The sequence below is a fragment of the Myotis brandtii genome, unplaced genomic scaffold, assembly GCF_000412655.1.
Source record: "Myotis brandtii unplaced genomic scaffold, ASM41265v1 scaffold285, whole genome shotgun sequence".
In the NCBI taxonomy this organism is placed as follows: domain Eukaryota; kingdom Metazoa; phylum Chordata; class Mammalia; order Chiroptera; family Vespertilionidae; genus Myotis; species Myotis brandtii.
In genome coordinates this window covers 941545-957796 of record NW_005360891.1, presented here as the reverse complement: position 1 = coordinate 957796, position 16252 = coordinate 941545, and the positions used below count along the sequence as shown (strand labels likewise).

At 35.1% G+C, this 16252-nt stretch overlaps 1 protein-coding gene across 1 annotated transcript in view; it reads right to left on the bottom strand.

The window, feature by feature from the left end:
- CSMD3 (CUB and Sushi multiple domains 3) overlaps positions 1-16252 on the bottom strand; it is an 888294-nt gene that overhangs the window by 300042 nt on the left and 572000 nt on the right. The window contains exon 23 of the mRNA XM_005869050.2: positions 334-503. Coding sequence (XP_005869112.1) covers positions 334-503 — 170 coding nt within the window. The remainder of the gene's footprint in view (positions 1-333; positions 504-16252) is intronic.

The window sequence follows — 16252 nt, the reverse complement described above, 5'->3', positions numbered from 1 at the left end:
TCCATTGGTTATGCTAATATGTATGCATACAAGTCCTGTGGTCACTATTATTTTTATATAAATAGTTATTGAATAGGGAGGAAAAGTGTTTTTATTTTGGTGTTACTGAAACATTCAACTTTGTCATTAAATAAGTTACTCATTATAAAATACATTGGAAACAAAACATTTTATCTCAATGAAAATAATAATACAAAAATGGGAAATGATATATAATTTAAAGTTAGGAATTGTAGAATCAGCTTATGGTTGATTACGTATGCATATATATATATATATTAATGTATACTTAATGACTAAAAATATCAAAATGCAATGTCTGATTTCACCTACCTTAAGAACATCTCCTTGTGCTAAATGAAATGTTCTGGCTGAAATATTGATCCCCTTTCCTGCTTGAACCTGAATACTATAAATGCATTCATGGTTGTTTTCATAGTTGAGTGGGTAATTTGGAGAGAGCAAAATTCCTTCATTATTTGTTGCAGATGCACCACATTCAGCTGCAGGTAAAACAGAATATTGAAGTACAGTTTAATAGAAAGCATTATCATTTTTAAGTTATATAATGTATGGACGTGTAAATGCATTTTCTTTTAACTGGAGCCTAACAGGAAAATCATGTATGGAATGGCTGTGTGTTGTAGATGAGTCATTCCCTCTTAAATATTATATGGGAAGAACAACGGCCTGTGGACAGGACACTTGTACCTAAGTGGAAATAGACAAGAGTTTCAGTACATGCCCCAACCCCATGGAAGGATACCATGGAAAAGGGTGAGAGCAAGAGATTACTAGGATATATTGTACGTTTCTAGAAATCTGATTAATTTTTTTCTTTTGAACTTATAATTTAATTAAGTATTTAAAAAGTCAATAAATCAATTCTGTTTTATAATGATTCTAATTGGATCTTTTTAATTTTACCTTTTTTGAATTTGGTCCTTCTTCCTCCCAATAATTAGCATTCCCCTGGTTCAACAACTTCAGTAACAAAAAGGTAAATAAATACTACATTACCTTTGAAAACTGATGTAACAAGGAAAACCCACTAACCAATAACTGTAACAAATTGGGCATCTTTAGAAATAATAGTATTACCTTTCAGTTTAAAAGAACAGATTAAGGCATTCTTGAAATCAGTATATTGTACTGCTAACTCTCCAGAACTAATTTTGCAAAATTTGTGAACATGTCTAACCACTTAGAGAAAATTAAACATTTCTTAATTTATTTAAAATTTAAATTCTACTCATTACTTAAAAAACTTGTAGCATGATTGCAATATCAGACAAGGCCTGACAATCCCCACACATGCTCCTTAGGTCTCAGAAATCCAATGAACTCTGCTTCCTATCTTATCTAATAACTTGCTTCATATTACCATACCATGGGCCAGGGAGAGTTATACTTTTTTAGAGGTTTTACTAACCAGAAAATATATCAAGTCACTATTTTCCAGAAATGAGATTTTTAAAAATAATGATTCATGGGTACAGTCATAGGAAGTATACAAGAAAGTGAACAATGAATTGCTTTACATGTAAATGATTAAACATTAACAAAAAATAAGGCAAAAGAAGAAAGCCTAATGAGGAAATGAAAATGATCAAGACTGAGCAATCGGTACAATATCAACATAGTATAAAATAATAAAAACTAATCCTGTAATGTTAAAAATCCACCAATCACATGAAGAAATGTGGCCCAATACAGTTCCTCCAAGTTCATTTAAACAAAAGGAAACCAAGACAAAACCTTAAAGAGTCCCAATACTAATTTAAATTATTTTAATGTTCCATAAATACGGTCAAACATAAAAATAGATATGTCCTTATGCTTTTAACTGTATACAATTATAATACCAAAACAAGTTTACAAATACAGGAACAAAATTACAAAAACAATAAAATTAAAAATAGCAACATGTATCCAATGTAGCATACGGTTTTGTTTTCCTGAAATTAAATTGCCCTTGGCAATGTGGATAAAGAACCAGCTGCTAGAGTACTGGCTTTTGGAGTTTGCTATGCTTTTAATTACACTATGCTGTGTAATGATTCAATTCTCCCTCATCTTATCCCTCTCTGCACTGCTGAGAAACTTTCATCTGTATAGTATAACACGACACCATGCGTCCTTCACTTAGTGGGAAAGAATCATTTATATGTTAAGTCTGCCTCATTTCCTTCTCACTAGCTTATTAGAATCTAGGTGTGCTTGTGGGGACATGAAGACAGATGTATTGGATCATACAGATGGTCCAGAATGCAAGTACATTTTTATCAGTTTGGTAAGAGCATGCAAACAGTTTTTAATTATGTTATAGAATCATGGAGTTCTGATAATATGTTTTGTTGTTGTTGTTGTTTAGAGAGAGAAAGAGAAACATCAACGTGAGAGAGAAATATCGATCGATTGCTTCCCACACATGTCCGCTCTGATCAGGGACTGAACCTATAACCTGGGCATGTGCCCTAATGAAGAACTGAACCTGCCACCTTTTGGTGTACAGGATGACACTCCTACCCACTGAGCCACACCAGACGGGGCCTGAGTGTTTTTTTATGCCAGCTTGCAAAACAGTGATATACTGATTAAGAGGTCAAGCTTTAAACTTCAGAGATTTAGTTTACAAAATTAAGCTTCATCTTCTATCTGTATATATTTGGCAAGTTATTTATTTTCTCTCTTAAGCCTCAATAGTATTATCATTACAATGTAAAAATTAATACCCTCCTCAGAGGAATGTTTATTTTGTGTGTGTATGAGTTGAAAATATATAATTAGAGCATAAGCAAAGTGCTGGCATACAACAATAGCTTAATAAACTAGAGCTATCATTAAGTATAAGTACTACGAGTTACATCATCTATAATAATAAAAGCATAATATGCTAATTAGAATGGACAGCCAAACGACCTTCTGGATGTCCTTCCAGATGACCTAGCAAATGAAGCCGCAGCAGTGGGGGCCAAGGCAGAGGTGGTTAGGGGCGATCAGGCAGGCAGAGTGGCTAGGGGTGATCAGGCAGGCAGAGGTGGTTAGGGGCGATCAGGCAGGCAGGCGAGTGGCTAGGGGTGATCAGGCAGGCAGGCAGAGTGGTTAGGGGCAATCAGGCAGGCAGGCAGGTGAGTAATTAGGAGCCATCTGTCCCAGATTGCAAGAAGGATGTCCCCCAAGGGGTCCCAGATTATGAGAGGGTGCAGGCTGGCCTGAGGGACTCCCCTCTTCCCCCATACATGAATTTCATGCACCAGGCCTCTAGTCTAATATATACACACAAAAGTTTAGGACATTTATATTGCCCCTAATGTGACTAGCCAGGTGTAGACAGATAATTATGTGTGAAAAGCCAGAGAACTCTTCTAATTTTGGAGAGTCATTTATGATATTTAAATCATTTTAACAACTTGTATAAACTGAGAATTTGCTCAGTAACAAGTTACTTCAACTACCCTTTAAAATATATTAATATTTTTTAAGTTCTCAACATTTGAATAGGTGGTATCTTCTGCCATAAATATTATTAGGTTTATACTGTATAATTTAAAGGAGGTTTTCTTTTCTACGAAAAGTAACCTGCTTTTGCTATATTTTAATATTTCTGTTGGTTGAAAATGAATAAAAAGGTTTTCCTATTTGGTGAAATAAAATCAGGACTTAAACCAGAATGAGAGAATTAAGAAAGAAAATTTGAATTTAATTAGCCCCTTTCTCATTTAATCGGGGATGACTATAAATTGTGGGGCCCAGTGCAAAATGAAAATGCACTGACCCTTCTTGAAATGTATTAAGAATTACAGGAGACCAACAGAGGATTAAACCAAGCACAGGTACCGTCTTAGCGTGGAACCCTGTGCAATTACATGTGTTCCCTACCTGTGAAGCGAACACTGAATTTATTCCTCACAACTTTGCAAGGAAAAACCTCTCTTCTCCAGTTTTACGGATGAAAACACCAAAGTGAGCTTTCTTTCTAAAGTCACACAGGGTATCAGAGCTGGGATTTACATCTGGCATTGCACATGGTGTTCATCTAAATACTTTTTTCAGTGTGACGGGAGGCACTATTAATAATTATCCTATACAACCGGTACAAATGAGACTATTTCAGAAGAGTTGGTGTACACGGTCACTTTTTTCTTTTCCCTTTAACTTCTGCACATACTATTTAAAAACGTTCTTTTAAAAATCAAGAGGATTAGTTTGTATGGGCTGGGGTGTGTCCTGGAGGTCAGAACATATTTACCCCACATAGAATGTATAAATCTGTACTCCACTATACATAATTATTAATGTTCAGAATGATCATCTCATTTGAAAGGAGGATCTTGAAACATAAAAATTGAAAATTTGTTCAGTGTTTTACTTATCCATACAGAAAAATGAACAAATTAATTTTTTTTTCAATAAGTGTTCTAATAAAATAAATGATCTACGAATAGGTTAAGGAGGAAAACTTATTTAATCACAAAACCAAACTCTAGGAATGAGGTGATTAATAAACAATTTATTTTTACATGGAATCTCATCTTTGAGTTTATCTCTGAAATTAAAATATACCAAACACTGGTTTCCCAGTGCCCAGTGTAGCACTAACATTTACCTTATATAAGCTCTCTTTCTGCACTCTGCTATAGCAGTCTTGCTTGCCAACTGGAATCGAACAAGATCTAATGTTGAAATTAACAACAAACTTTGCACATATGCCTAAGTCTAGCAATGAACATGCTTCTATCTCTGTTGTGTAATAAGCTGACAGGATGATATTTTCCAAATGCAAATCTGCTCTTGTACTTTCCACCTAAATTATACTCCCCATCAGCAAGTCAAAGTCCACAGAATATCATACGAGGCCATTATAATGCGAACACAATCTAGCTTTCTAGCTATTACACACCATTCTCTCCCCTGGACCTTGCAATTCAGTTATCCTGAACTACTGGCCCTTTGTCACAGTCTATACTCTGGGCCTTTGTACATGCTGTTTTCTCTGCATGTAAACACCACCTCGCATCTGAAGGGATGTGATTTCAGGGACCAAATAAAGAATAAAAATGACTTGATATGGAATTATACTTTTATGATTCTTTTGAGCATCAGCTGTTTGTGATGGTGTATGAAATAAATGAAATAATGTCACACTGAAGTATCAGGGACAATTCTCACAAATAATAGTCACAGCTGCAATGTCCAGGAAAAATACCATAACTACAAATTGTCATGGTATATGACATGCATAGAACTGAGTGTTCACAAAGCATACTTAAATGAGAAGATGTGACCACTGGCGAACTACGATAGAGTATTCTCAAGATATGTTCAAGTTAACTGAGAAAAAGAACTATCAGCAGAACAGCTAGCCCCAGAGAGAAGGATCCTGAGTTGATTCTAGGAAGATACATTGTATAAAACAACATCAACTACATGGGGAAAAGGAGTTTGAGTAAAGGAAGTTCTAGAAATCCAAGTAGCAAAGGTGAATTGAAAACAGTCACCACCTCCCCGCCATAGTGATGTACTAGAATATGAACAGTACACAGTGGTAACTGACAAAACTAAATCAGTGACTCACTACATCAGGGCAGCGCAAGGCTTTCCAGGCAGGTGCCAAAACAAATTGCATATATGGAGTAACATACGTATGAGAAACATCTGTCATGATAGAAATAAAGCTATCATGTCCTTCTAATATAAGCAATTAATGTATTTGCTTAACAGGATACCTTGGTAAAAGAGTTCATACTAAGATAGTTAAAGTGGCTTGAGGGAGATAATAGGCAAAAAACAAATTGATTCATTTAATAAATATTGGGCATGGGAGGTACCGAGTTGACACCCCAGAAACCGTACTTTCCAGTAGTGAAGACATATTTACTATGGAATCATTTAAATATGCTTATACAATTGGTCCTCTGTATCTACAGGTTCTGCATCCATAGAGTCAACCAACCTGAAACTGAAAATATGCAGGAAAAAAACTACATTGTTGCTGATGTGTGCTATGTAATCAGACCTCAGACCTATGTTGGCTGCATCTGTACTGGACATGCACAGACATTTTGTGGGGGGGTCATCATTCCCTAAACAATATAGTACAACAACTATTTATACAACATTTACATTGTATTAAATATTACAAGTAATCTAGAGATGATTTAAAGTATATGGGGGGGTGTGCACAGGTTATATGTAAATACTACGTCAGCATCCATGGATTTTCGTATCCTCAGGGGTCCTAGAACCAATCCCCCACAGAACCGAGGGACTTCTATAGTCCGTGAAAACTCATAACCTGCAGCCCTGACCTGTTCTGAGTAAAGTCAAGACTTCTCTGAAGGACTGAACATAGTAAATTAAAGGTTGTGGGAGAAGACAGGTAAAGGGGAACATATCCCAAGTAGGAGGGACATTTTTGAAAACGTTATTCGCGGGTGGGGAGGAACACATTCTAAGGACTGAAAAGCCCCAGTAAGGGAGAGGCTGCATTGGTGCAAGGCTGAGCTAGAGGCAGGCTCTCAGGATGAGATTTCTTTTGTGGCTTATCTGGTATGGTTGGGAAAAATGCTCTTCTTAGGTGTATCTGAAAGGAGATGTCACTAATGTCACAAGGTGTAAGAAGGTTGCTGTTCTTGTGTTGGTTAAATGCTTTAATCTTGAAGGCTTGGAGAAGACTGAATGAGGAACATTTTTTTTTTTTTTTTTTTTTTAGATTTTCAGTTAGAAAACCATTGCTTCAGCATTCAGGATTGCCATGTTTTCTAGAAGGGAGGTAAGCACATTTTCCCTAGCTTAACATAAGCTCTGCTTCTATTTCCCTGGTGCTTTGATCTGGGATGAGTTTTATGTTCTTAATAACTAATCACTCTCTTTTAAAGCCTAAGGCTATTAATGTGAATTTCCTACAAAATAATCAATGTTAAAATATTAATAGGTGATAATGTCTCTTCTCTCTGATTTGAGAGGGGAGGTCATCTTTAAATAAAAAAATGAATAATATAAAAACATTACATAATTTAGCAGAATATCAGGGAAATTTTTCTTGGGGAATAGGACTTCAGTACTCTTTATAAAAATATAAATATTTTCTGTTGTTATGAAGCCTTTATTTTGTGAAAAACAAATCCTGTTCATGTAAAATAAATTTTATTTAAACAGATTAAGAAATATTTTGAGCTACCAATATGAAACTCTTTGCTGAGTTGAAAATAATATGTTGATGAATGCAGCCCTAGTTGGACTGGAACAGGGGAGATATGTATACTGGAATCTGGTGATAAGAGTCACTGCTACAGTGAGAAATGCAAGAGAGCGGGCGAAGCCATTGAATTTCCATTTTTCTTGTGTACTGAAAAACAGGCTAGCCCATGCATCATTAATCTCCATTACTGAGGTAAGAAAATCTGGTAGCATCTATTGTTTACACACAGTCATATATTTTCAGATAAACTGGTAAAATGCTTTTCTGTGGTTTGGCTGGAAATTTTGAAAAATGTCTATGAGTGAAGTTTGCCGCTACTTTTAAGAATTTGCATTGCAATTGAGTTCCCTCTTTTGTATTATTTTGATAGCACCACGGGTTATTTTAAAATTGTCTTATAAAAACAGTTAAAATAAACTTGACTTGGATTATCAAAAATACTAGTTTTCAAACCTAAATATATGTTATGCTAAGTCAAGTATTAAGGTATAGCATTACTTAGAAATATATTTTCCATATTTTAATTCTTATCAGTGAAAAAATAACAGTAATATGTGGTTGTGTTCAGATAGGAGGGGGTGGATTCAAACTTTCAAATCTAAATTAACTATTTATTTCTGTCATATATGTGAATTTGCCAATTTTGTTGTTGTTGTTTTTAGCTAATTGAGCCCATTATGTTCCAAATCTAATTTCTACTGTATTTCATCAAATTAAAATAGCATTGATTGTAAGAGGCATCATTAATTTACATGTCTCTAAGAGAAAAAAAAAACATGTTGACAGTAATATATAATAGCCATTGATTATGAAATACATATAACTTTCAGAGATGTTAAAATGTTTTCAAAAGAGCATCTGAAAATTGTGAAATGTGATAAATTGTGTTAAGATTGAATATATTTAGAAGACCTTCTAATATGCTTTTATGACTTGGCAGTATTAATAATGCATTGTTCTGTAGAAAGTTTTAATAAAAAATGTTTTCCTCTCAGTTACATGAAAAATGCTTGGATTCAGAAGGGGTTGGAAAGTAGAGGGTAGAAATGCATATTTTTTTTCTTTTCAAAAACATTTACAAAATTTTTTATTGTTTCCTCCCATATGCACTCTGACAGGTGACTGAACCTACAACCTGGGCATGTGCCCTGACAGGGAACTGGACCAGTGACCTTTTGGTGCATGGGATGACACTCAAACAACTGAGCCATACCAACCAGGGCTATATTAATTTCTTTACACCATTATTTAAAATATGAGCATCCATGAATATAACTTGCATACAGGCTTTTTTTCCCCTTTTCTTTGTTGTTCTTAGACAAGAGTGATGCTTAACTTGCTTTCTCTTTTCAGCATCTCTAAATACAATGCATGCATGTGCAAACTAATACTGCTTGTTAAACTTACTTACATATCAAGAGTTTAAAATTTTTTCACTGGAAGAATTTGGATTTGTTTTCTCCTTAAAATTCATTGCAATTCGTTTTCCATATGCATTTCAGACTATGAAAAATCATGCATCGTTGCCACACAGAATTATTCTTCTGTGAATTGCAGATGTAACTGGAGAGCATAAGTTCTAAACTTGTTTTAATCAAACATATAATTTTCAGACAAAAAAATTTTTAAAAATTCCTTAACTTGACATTATATTGCTATGCTTCCTTCCTTCCTTAAATAGTTACTGAGGGTCTAATATTCCAAGTTTATTTACTCATTAAAAATTAAGTAAACAATAATATCCAGGGATATACCAGGTACTATATTAAGTCGAGAATAAGGTTTTTGTTCTCATGTAATATGTAGTCTAAAAGAGAAACAAACATACAGATTGATATGCATACTGACATGTAATCTGTAGTGTGATACAACTTTTTGTGATGACCTGAGGTGGTGAAAATGAGGCAATAATACATTTTACAGGGGTAATAAGATAACGTCAGGGAAGATTTCATGGAATAGGTTATCCTTGATCTGAGTGGAAGTGGTTCTAAAGGTAATCAAAATGTACAGAGAAAAATTCCAGGCAGAGGGAACTGCTTGAAGGAAAGTAGAATGGGTAAATGGGTAAACTGGATTAACATGGTGAGGAGACCCAGTAGCTCATATGCTATTCTAACACATTCAGGCTTTATCATTCAGGCAGTGAAGGTCCACTGAAGAGTCTTATAAAGATAACAGACTTGAGAAACCCATTAGGTCAGCAGTATGGGGAATGGATTATAGCCCTGGGTTCTTAGAGGGAGAAAAGCCTAGAAATTATTGGATTGTCAATAGGAGATGGTGAGAGTTTAAATTTACAATGGAGAGAGAGGAAACTGAAAGCAAAAGTTATAGAGCATGAGGACAAGTTGGATGTGGAGGAAAAAAGAGAGGGAGAGATTGTGCAGACAAGTGGCGCAGTGGTTGCATGTCAACCTAGGAACCAGGAGGTCTTGGTTCAATTCCTGGTCCCTGCATATGCCTGGGTTGTGGGATTAATCCCTGATCGTGCAGAAGGCAGTCAGTCTATCAATGATTTTCTCTCACCATTGATGTTTCTATCTCTCTTTCCCTCTCCCTTCTTCTCTGAAATCAATCAAGATATATTAAAAAGAGAGACAGAAGACATAAAGAGGAGTGACTTTGGGTATGTTGATTCATTTATTTTTGAAGATTGCATAGTGGGTCAAGATACTTATTGGTTAATAATAAGATTTTAAAAGCATATATATTACCTTTGATTACATTTTTTAACTCAACTGGTAAAATAATACTATTATAATAATTATTGGTGTTGTGTCAAAAAATATTTGTATACAGCTACACCTACCCCTTTAAATATATTGTTATTAATTTTATAAGGCAAGAGAAAATAATCCATTAGGCAGTAGGAACATTTTTATATTTCCTAGTGAACTACTTCAGTGAAGAGTACCAAATTGTAGTCGTAAATATAGTGAGAGGAAGGCAACATCTAATAATATTTCTCATATCCAAATATTTGAATGCATGTTTTTAGACCCTGTGAAAGCTCAATAAATTCTATTAATTCAATAACAAGGCAGTAGGGGTAAAAATAATAAATTAGTTATCCTTGAAATAAACTTATGAAAAGTAGTAGTTGTAGAAAACAAGAACAAAATATAACTCATCTAATAGATTTAATTACTCTGCATACATATAAAAAGTTCCACATATGGAGGGGATGCAAGTAATAAAAATAGCTAATAGGATTTGTTAATTGCTTACTATACGAAGCACTTTATTTGCACTTCCCAGTGAAGTAAACCTATGTTTCTATAGGAGAATTCGAAGATAGGAGTAGCTAAGCTAGTCAAGATCACAAAGTTGTGAAGATTCAAACACAGTTCTGTCTGGCTCTTAACCCCTACTTGATATTGCCATTGAGAGATGAGTAAGATACAGACTACAAAATCAAGAAACTTTACTTTCACAAGAAAGTTAGGAACTGCATACATTATGCTACAAAATAGGTGTAAAAGAAGAACAGACAGTATTTACAGGTTTAAATTTGAGAGAAATTCTTTCTTATGAAAAAGTCAGGTAGCATTTTGGCTGCACTTTCAAGGAGGAGTAGAATTCTGATGGGCCAAGAAGGGAGGAGCAGATTCAGGGGAAAGGAGAAAATTTCATTGAAGAATATAATTAATTTTCCTGATAGAAGAAAGAAAAGGCAAGAGCAACTTAATTTGCTTAGTCCAACAGGTATCTTTATTGTCCCTCCCAACTTCGTAATAGCCATGGGGACATTTTCTCTGTAATGAGTTGATTAAATACTTAATTTTTAAAACACATTTTTATTGATTCAGAGAGGAAGAGAGAGGGAGATAGAAACATCAATGATAAGAGAGAACCATTGCCTCCTGCACACCCCCCATTGGAGATCAAGCCTGCAATTTAGACATGTATCCTGACCAGGAATTGAACTGTGACCTCCTGGTTCATAGGCCTACGCTCAATCACTGAGCCACACCGGCCGGGCTAAATACTTAATATTAAACTTCATTTTAAACCATTGGTATCAGAGATGTTCAAAACATGTGTGTTATTAAGAGTTTAAAATTCAGTATTTTTATTTAAAATAGTCTCAGGTTAAGCAAAAGCTTCATAAAGTCCTCTACTGGACAAGAGAAGAAGGGATAGGAAAAGGGAACAGATAGCTCTTTGTGCATTTCCTGCATTAATTTAGTGTGAGCCCTGATACTCTAAAATTCCTAATGGAAGAATAAGAAAGCGAATAAGGTGCACATCATTTCTTAAATATTAGGGTCATTTCTATGATATGAGGGTCCCCTATTGATCCAAATGTTATAGTAAGCAAACTTTTTAAAGTGTGTAGAAACACATTTAAAGATGAAAGTTTATAATCTAATGAATGCATGAGAAATGTGTTAGGTAAAATATTTGTTAAAACAACAACAACTACAAAAACCCCACAGTTACTTTATGGGAACTAAAATCTACATTAAGCAAATCTAGTCATTTATGTAGAATCATTAATTCACATTTCATTGTATACATAAAATAAAAATTATTACCAGGTGAAGACCATAGTAATTTCCTCCCATTTACACTGTCCAAAACCAATATTATTTAACTTTTTCAAATTGTAATATGCAATTTTTCATTTAAATAAAGAAGTTTTTTTTATCAGGTTGGCATAGGGGTGGGGGTAGATTACCACGTTTCTCTTAGTAAATATTAAAAAACTTAAGAAATCATTAAGAACAACTTCCAAGATTCAACTCCACAAATATAATCATAGCAAAGCTTAGAATTTATCATAAAGAATTTATGGCATGATAGGTTGATCCTGCCCTTACTCTAAGTTTAGGTCTTCATGAGCAGAGAAATGGCCCCTATTTCTTCCTCACATGCAAACACTATGAAGGAGCCTCAGGGGGAAAAAAAGGTGGGGGGAATGTTTTGTTTTCTTAGACTCCCTATTTTTTAAGGAAGAAGCAACATATATCTTCTCAATGCCCTCACATTTCCCTAGCTCCTCTCATCAAGTTTGTAATGGTTTTCATCAATATGAGACTTTGCTGTTTGAATTCAAGTTGTTGCTGATTTCACCATTTCTTTCCATCTTACTGATAATAATAACAAAAATACAATTGTTTAATATCAGCTGATCAGTGAATGGGTTGAGTGAGTAAGTGGCCGAAGGCCATCTTGACTTGTGACTTTCCAGTCCTGTAAAAACCATAAAATAAATAGCCACAAAATCCATCCATTATAACAATTAAAACACACACACACACACACACACACACACACACACACACACACACACACACACGTAAAGTCTCTAGGTCTGAGTGCCATTGCACCAGCTGAATATCTTTTCCTGATTCTCATCCCTTAGCTAATCTCTGGTGGCTGAAGGGAGTGTTTCCAGGCCCTGGAGGGCTAATGACCATCTTCTCTGTGGCCAATGTGTGAAATGTCACAATTACAAATCAGAGAAGCCTCATGCCTTCCTCATCAGATTGCATTAAAATTCACCATTTTAAGTACTCAGTAATGTTATTCATACACATAATTCTTGGAAAATGTGGCACTATAGATGAATTTTTCAGATGTCAGAGGACTTCCTATGGATTGAAAGTTCTTTGCAAATTAAGGTAAACAACATCAACATTCTAACAATTTAAAAGATTTTAGGTTGATCCTGCCCTTACTCTAAGTTTAGGTCTTCATGAGCAGAGAGAAGTTAAGAGCTAAGGCTTCATAGAGAGAGAATCACTGAGAAATGCCAGTTTTAATGCAGATAACCCTTGACTTTATATCTGTGACCACATACATGCCAAAAGGAACTACTTCTGGTTGCTTAATACCTTTCCAAGACTCCTTATACGGAGCATGGGGAGTATTTACATTCTATGAATACATCAAATTTATCCAAGAAAGTGAATATTGAGTTTTGCCACTTTAATGTACTAATCACTTACTGTCTTCTTTATATTAATAGCAAAAAGATACAGACAAAATTATCTTCAGAAAATAGTAGTTCAATTTGGAATGGGCACACACACACACACACACACACACACATACACATACACAGACACATTCAGAAATTTAAAAATAATACAATCACAGCAAAATAGCTATGTATTGATAGTGCCAGCTGTATATTTTGTTCCACCGCATGATTTTTAACAGTCTATTGTCTTTGAAGACAGCTTTTCCATTCAAACTAGATAGAAATCATTGATACGAGTGTAGTGTTTGTTGCTAGAAACAACACATGTTGAGTCTTTTTATACTGCCATTAAGGATTCTAGTTAATAAAATTAAATTCAAATGTGCCTTCTTGAGTCTATTGGATACCAGGCAGCATACAGAATAATTTGTCAGCATAAAACATAAGAAATTCTAATTTCCGTTAAGTGACAAAAATCTAAGCATCTAAAATAAAGCACCTTAAATTAAAATATTACATTTTAAACATATGATAGATGCATAGAAATTCTAGTACAGGCACTTGGGTATTTGCTGGGATTAGAAGAGTAGAATAAATAGATCAGTTAAGTGATAAATGCTATGTGCTGTGCTAAGGGCTATAAAAACAATTGTGAATAAGTTTGATGGGCACACTCTAAAAGGTAGAACCAATTTTTCCTGTGGAATTAAGAAAAGCCTACAGAGAAAGTGAAACTTGATCACGTCTTGAAGGCATGAGGCACAATCTTCTAAAACAATCATACAATATCATTGGATTTCCTAAGAAATATCTTATCTCATTATGTTCCTTATGGTCTTAAGAGGCATACTAATCAGGTATAACAGTTATATAAACATCAGGATTTTTATTTTAAGGGAACTAAGGCCTGTATGAATGTGAATAAGAAACTATTTCATTCCACTTCCCTAGTCTTCAACACATCAGTTTCTCAGGATCAGTGAATGGGTTGAGGATTCCTTGAAGACACTATCCTTTGTACCATTCACCCTGCATTGTAGCTGTACAGTCTCTGTTTCATAACTTATTAGGTTGTAAGTAAGAAGTAATACGGATGTAGGGGCATGATAGCAGTATGGGATAACACACCAGAAGATTTTATATCATAGGACCAGCTGGAGAGCCGTGACTAGTCCCTCTTGACTTTTCCATAGCAACAGTACTGATTTAAAGCAGATGAGTTAGGAGCAGGGTTTTGGATCAGTATTCTTTTGAAAACATTTATAAAAGAAAGAGGGACTAACATATTGCGATCCTGCAGTACATATTTTTAGACATTCCCAACTACAAACACTGAACAAAAATGTAATCTGTACATCAAAGTCCATGTGTTCCAAACTGACTGAAATACAATGATCTCTCTAAACATGCTTTGAGTGTTTTTCTAGCATATTGTCACCTAAAGGTGACTTATGTTTCTTTTATCTGTGTTTACTTTGCTCTTTCTTTCCTTGCTCCTATTTTCTCCACTACTCTTAATATTGTGATAAAGGTTTTTGGTTCCATTTTGTTACTTTCCTTGCTGCTTAAATACCTTTATGAAAAAGTGCTCTGTAATAAAACTTAAGAGGAGAAAATCTTCTTAGAGCAAATCGTGTGTGCATGGAGTTTCTTTTTATATACATTTGAATTATACAATTTTGAAATATCTTAATAATTCAAACATTAATAAGTCTTCACTTTATATAAAAATTTAAAATATGTGTAAATATTTCAATTAAAATGATAAAAAAAACTCATAATTTCAAAGCTGTGGACAAAATTGTTGATTTGTAAGCTATGTTCATTTTGATATTACATGGCCTTCCCCCTTAGTTGTAACTGTTAACACGTGGTATCCTTTGGTACATTATGCTTTGCGTGAGAAATTATGGTAAAGTGATTGTAATGACATTTATTTATTCATCTCATAGATATTTATTAAGTGCCTACTATGTACAAGATACTATCCTTTGTACCAGAGCTTCAGCTATGAATAAAAAAGGAGAGATAGAATCCTAGTTTCAATGAAGCATCTATTCCTGTGAGAGAAGACAGGCAACAAACAAGTATAGAAAAATAAATTAATTAAACAATAGGCTAGACAGTCATATGAGCTAAGAAGAAAAAGCAAATTAAAGAGGAATAGAAAAGGTATTCACTGAAGATACCCAATGAGAAATCATATTTGAGCAGAGATCTGAAGGAAGAAAAGGAGCAAGTATACAAATACTTAAGGAAAAGCATTGCTGGCAGAGGGAACAGGAAATACAGATGGGGATGTGTTTGGCATTTGGGGAAACAGCAAGGAGACCAGTGCCTTGGAGCGCCTTAGTCACTGTGGTTGCAAACTCACTACTCTTTCTGCTTCTATCGTTCCTCCCCAGAGTCTACTCTCAATCCAGAGCCTTAATGATTCCTAGAGACAGACATCCTAGGATAGCTATATGTTTGTCCCTTTGACAATCCTTTCTTTAGAAACTTGTAAAGGCTTTCCTTCTCATTCTTAGTGAAACCACAATCATTGAAATAGCCCACCAAGCCCTACAGGATATACCATATCCTCTCATCTCTCTGCCCTCACCTCATCCTATTCCCCGTCTTCCTCATTCCACCCCAGCGGCACAATGCTCTGTTCCGCTCTCCTCTCTTCGAGTTCTGATGAAAGACTACAATGGGACAAACATACTAGCAAGTGTGTCTTTAAAAGATCATTCATCCCTGACCGGTTTGGCTCAGTGGATAGAGTGTCGGCCTGCGGATTAAAGGGTCCCGGGTTCGATTCCAGTCAAGGGCGTGTACCTTGGTTGCGGGCACATCCCCAGTGGGGAGTGTGCAGGAGGCAGCTGATCCATGTTTCTAACTCTCTATCCCTCTCACTTCCTCTCTGTAAAAAATCAATAAAATATATTTAAAAAAAAAGATCATTCAGGCTTTAAGTTGGGAATGGTCTCTGGTAAAGCAAGGGTGGTCACAATTACTTTGCTATTATTTTAAAAAGTCACTGTAGCGCCTGCCAGCATGGCTAAGTGGTTGCCATAGACTATGAACTAGGAGATCATGATTCAATTCCCTGTCAGGGCACATGCCGGGGTTGT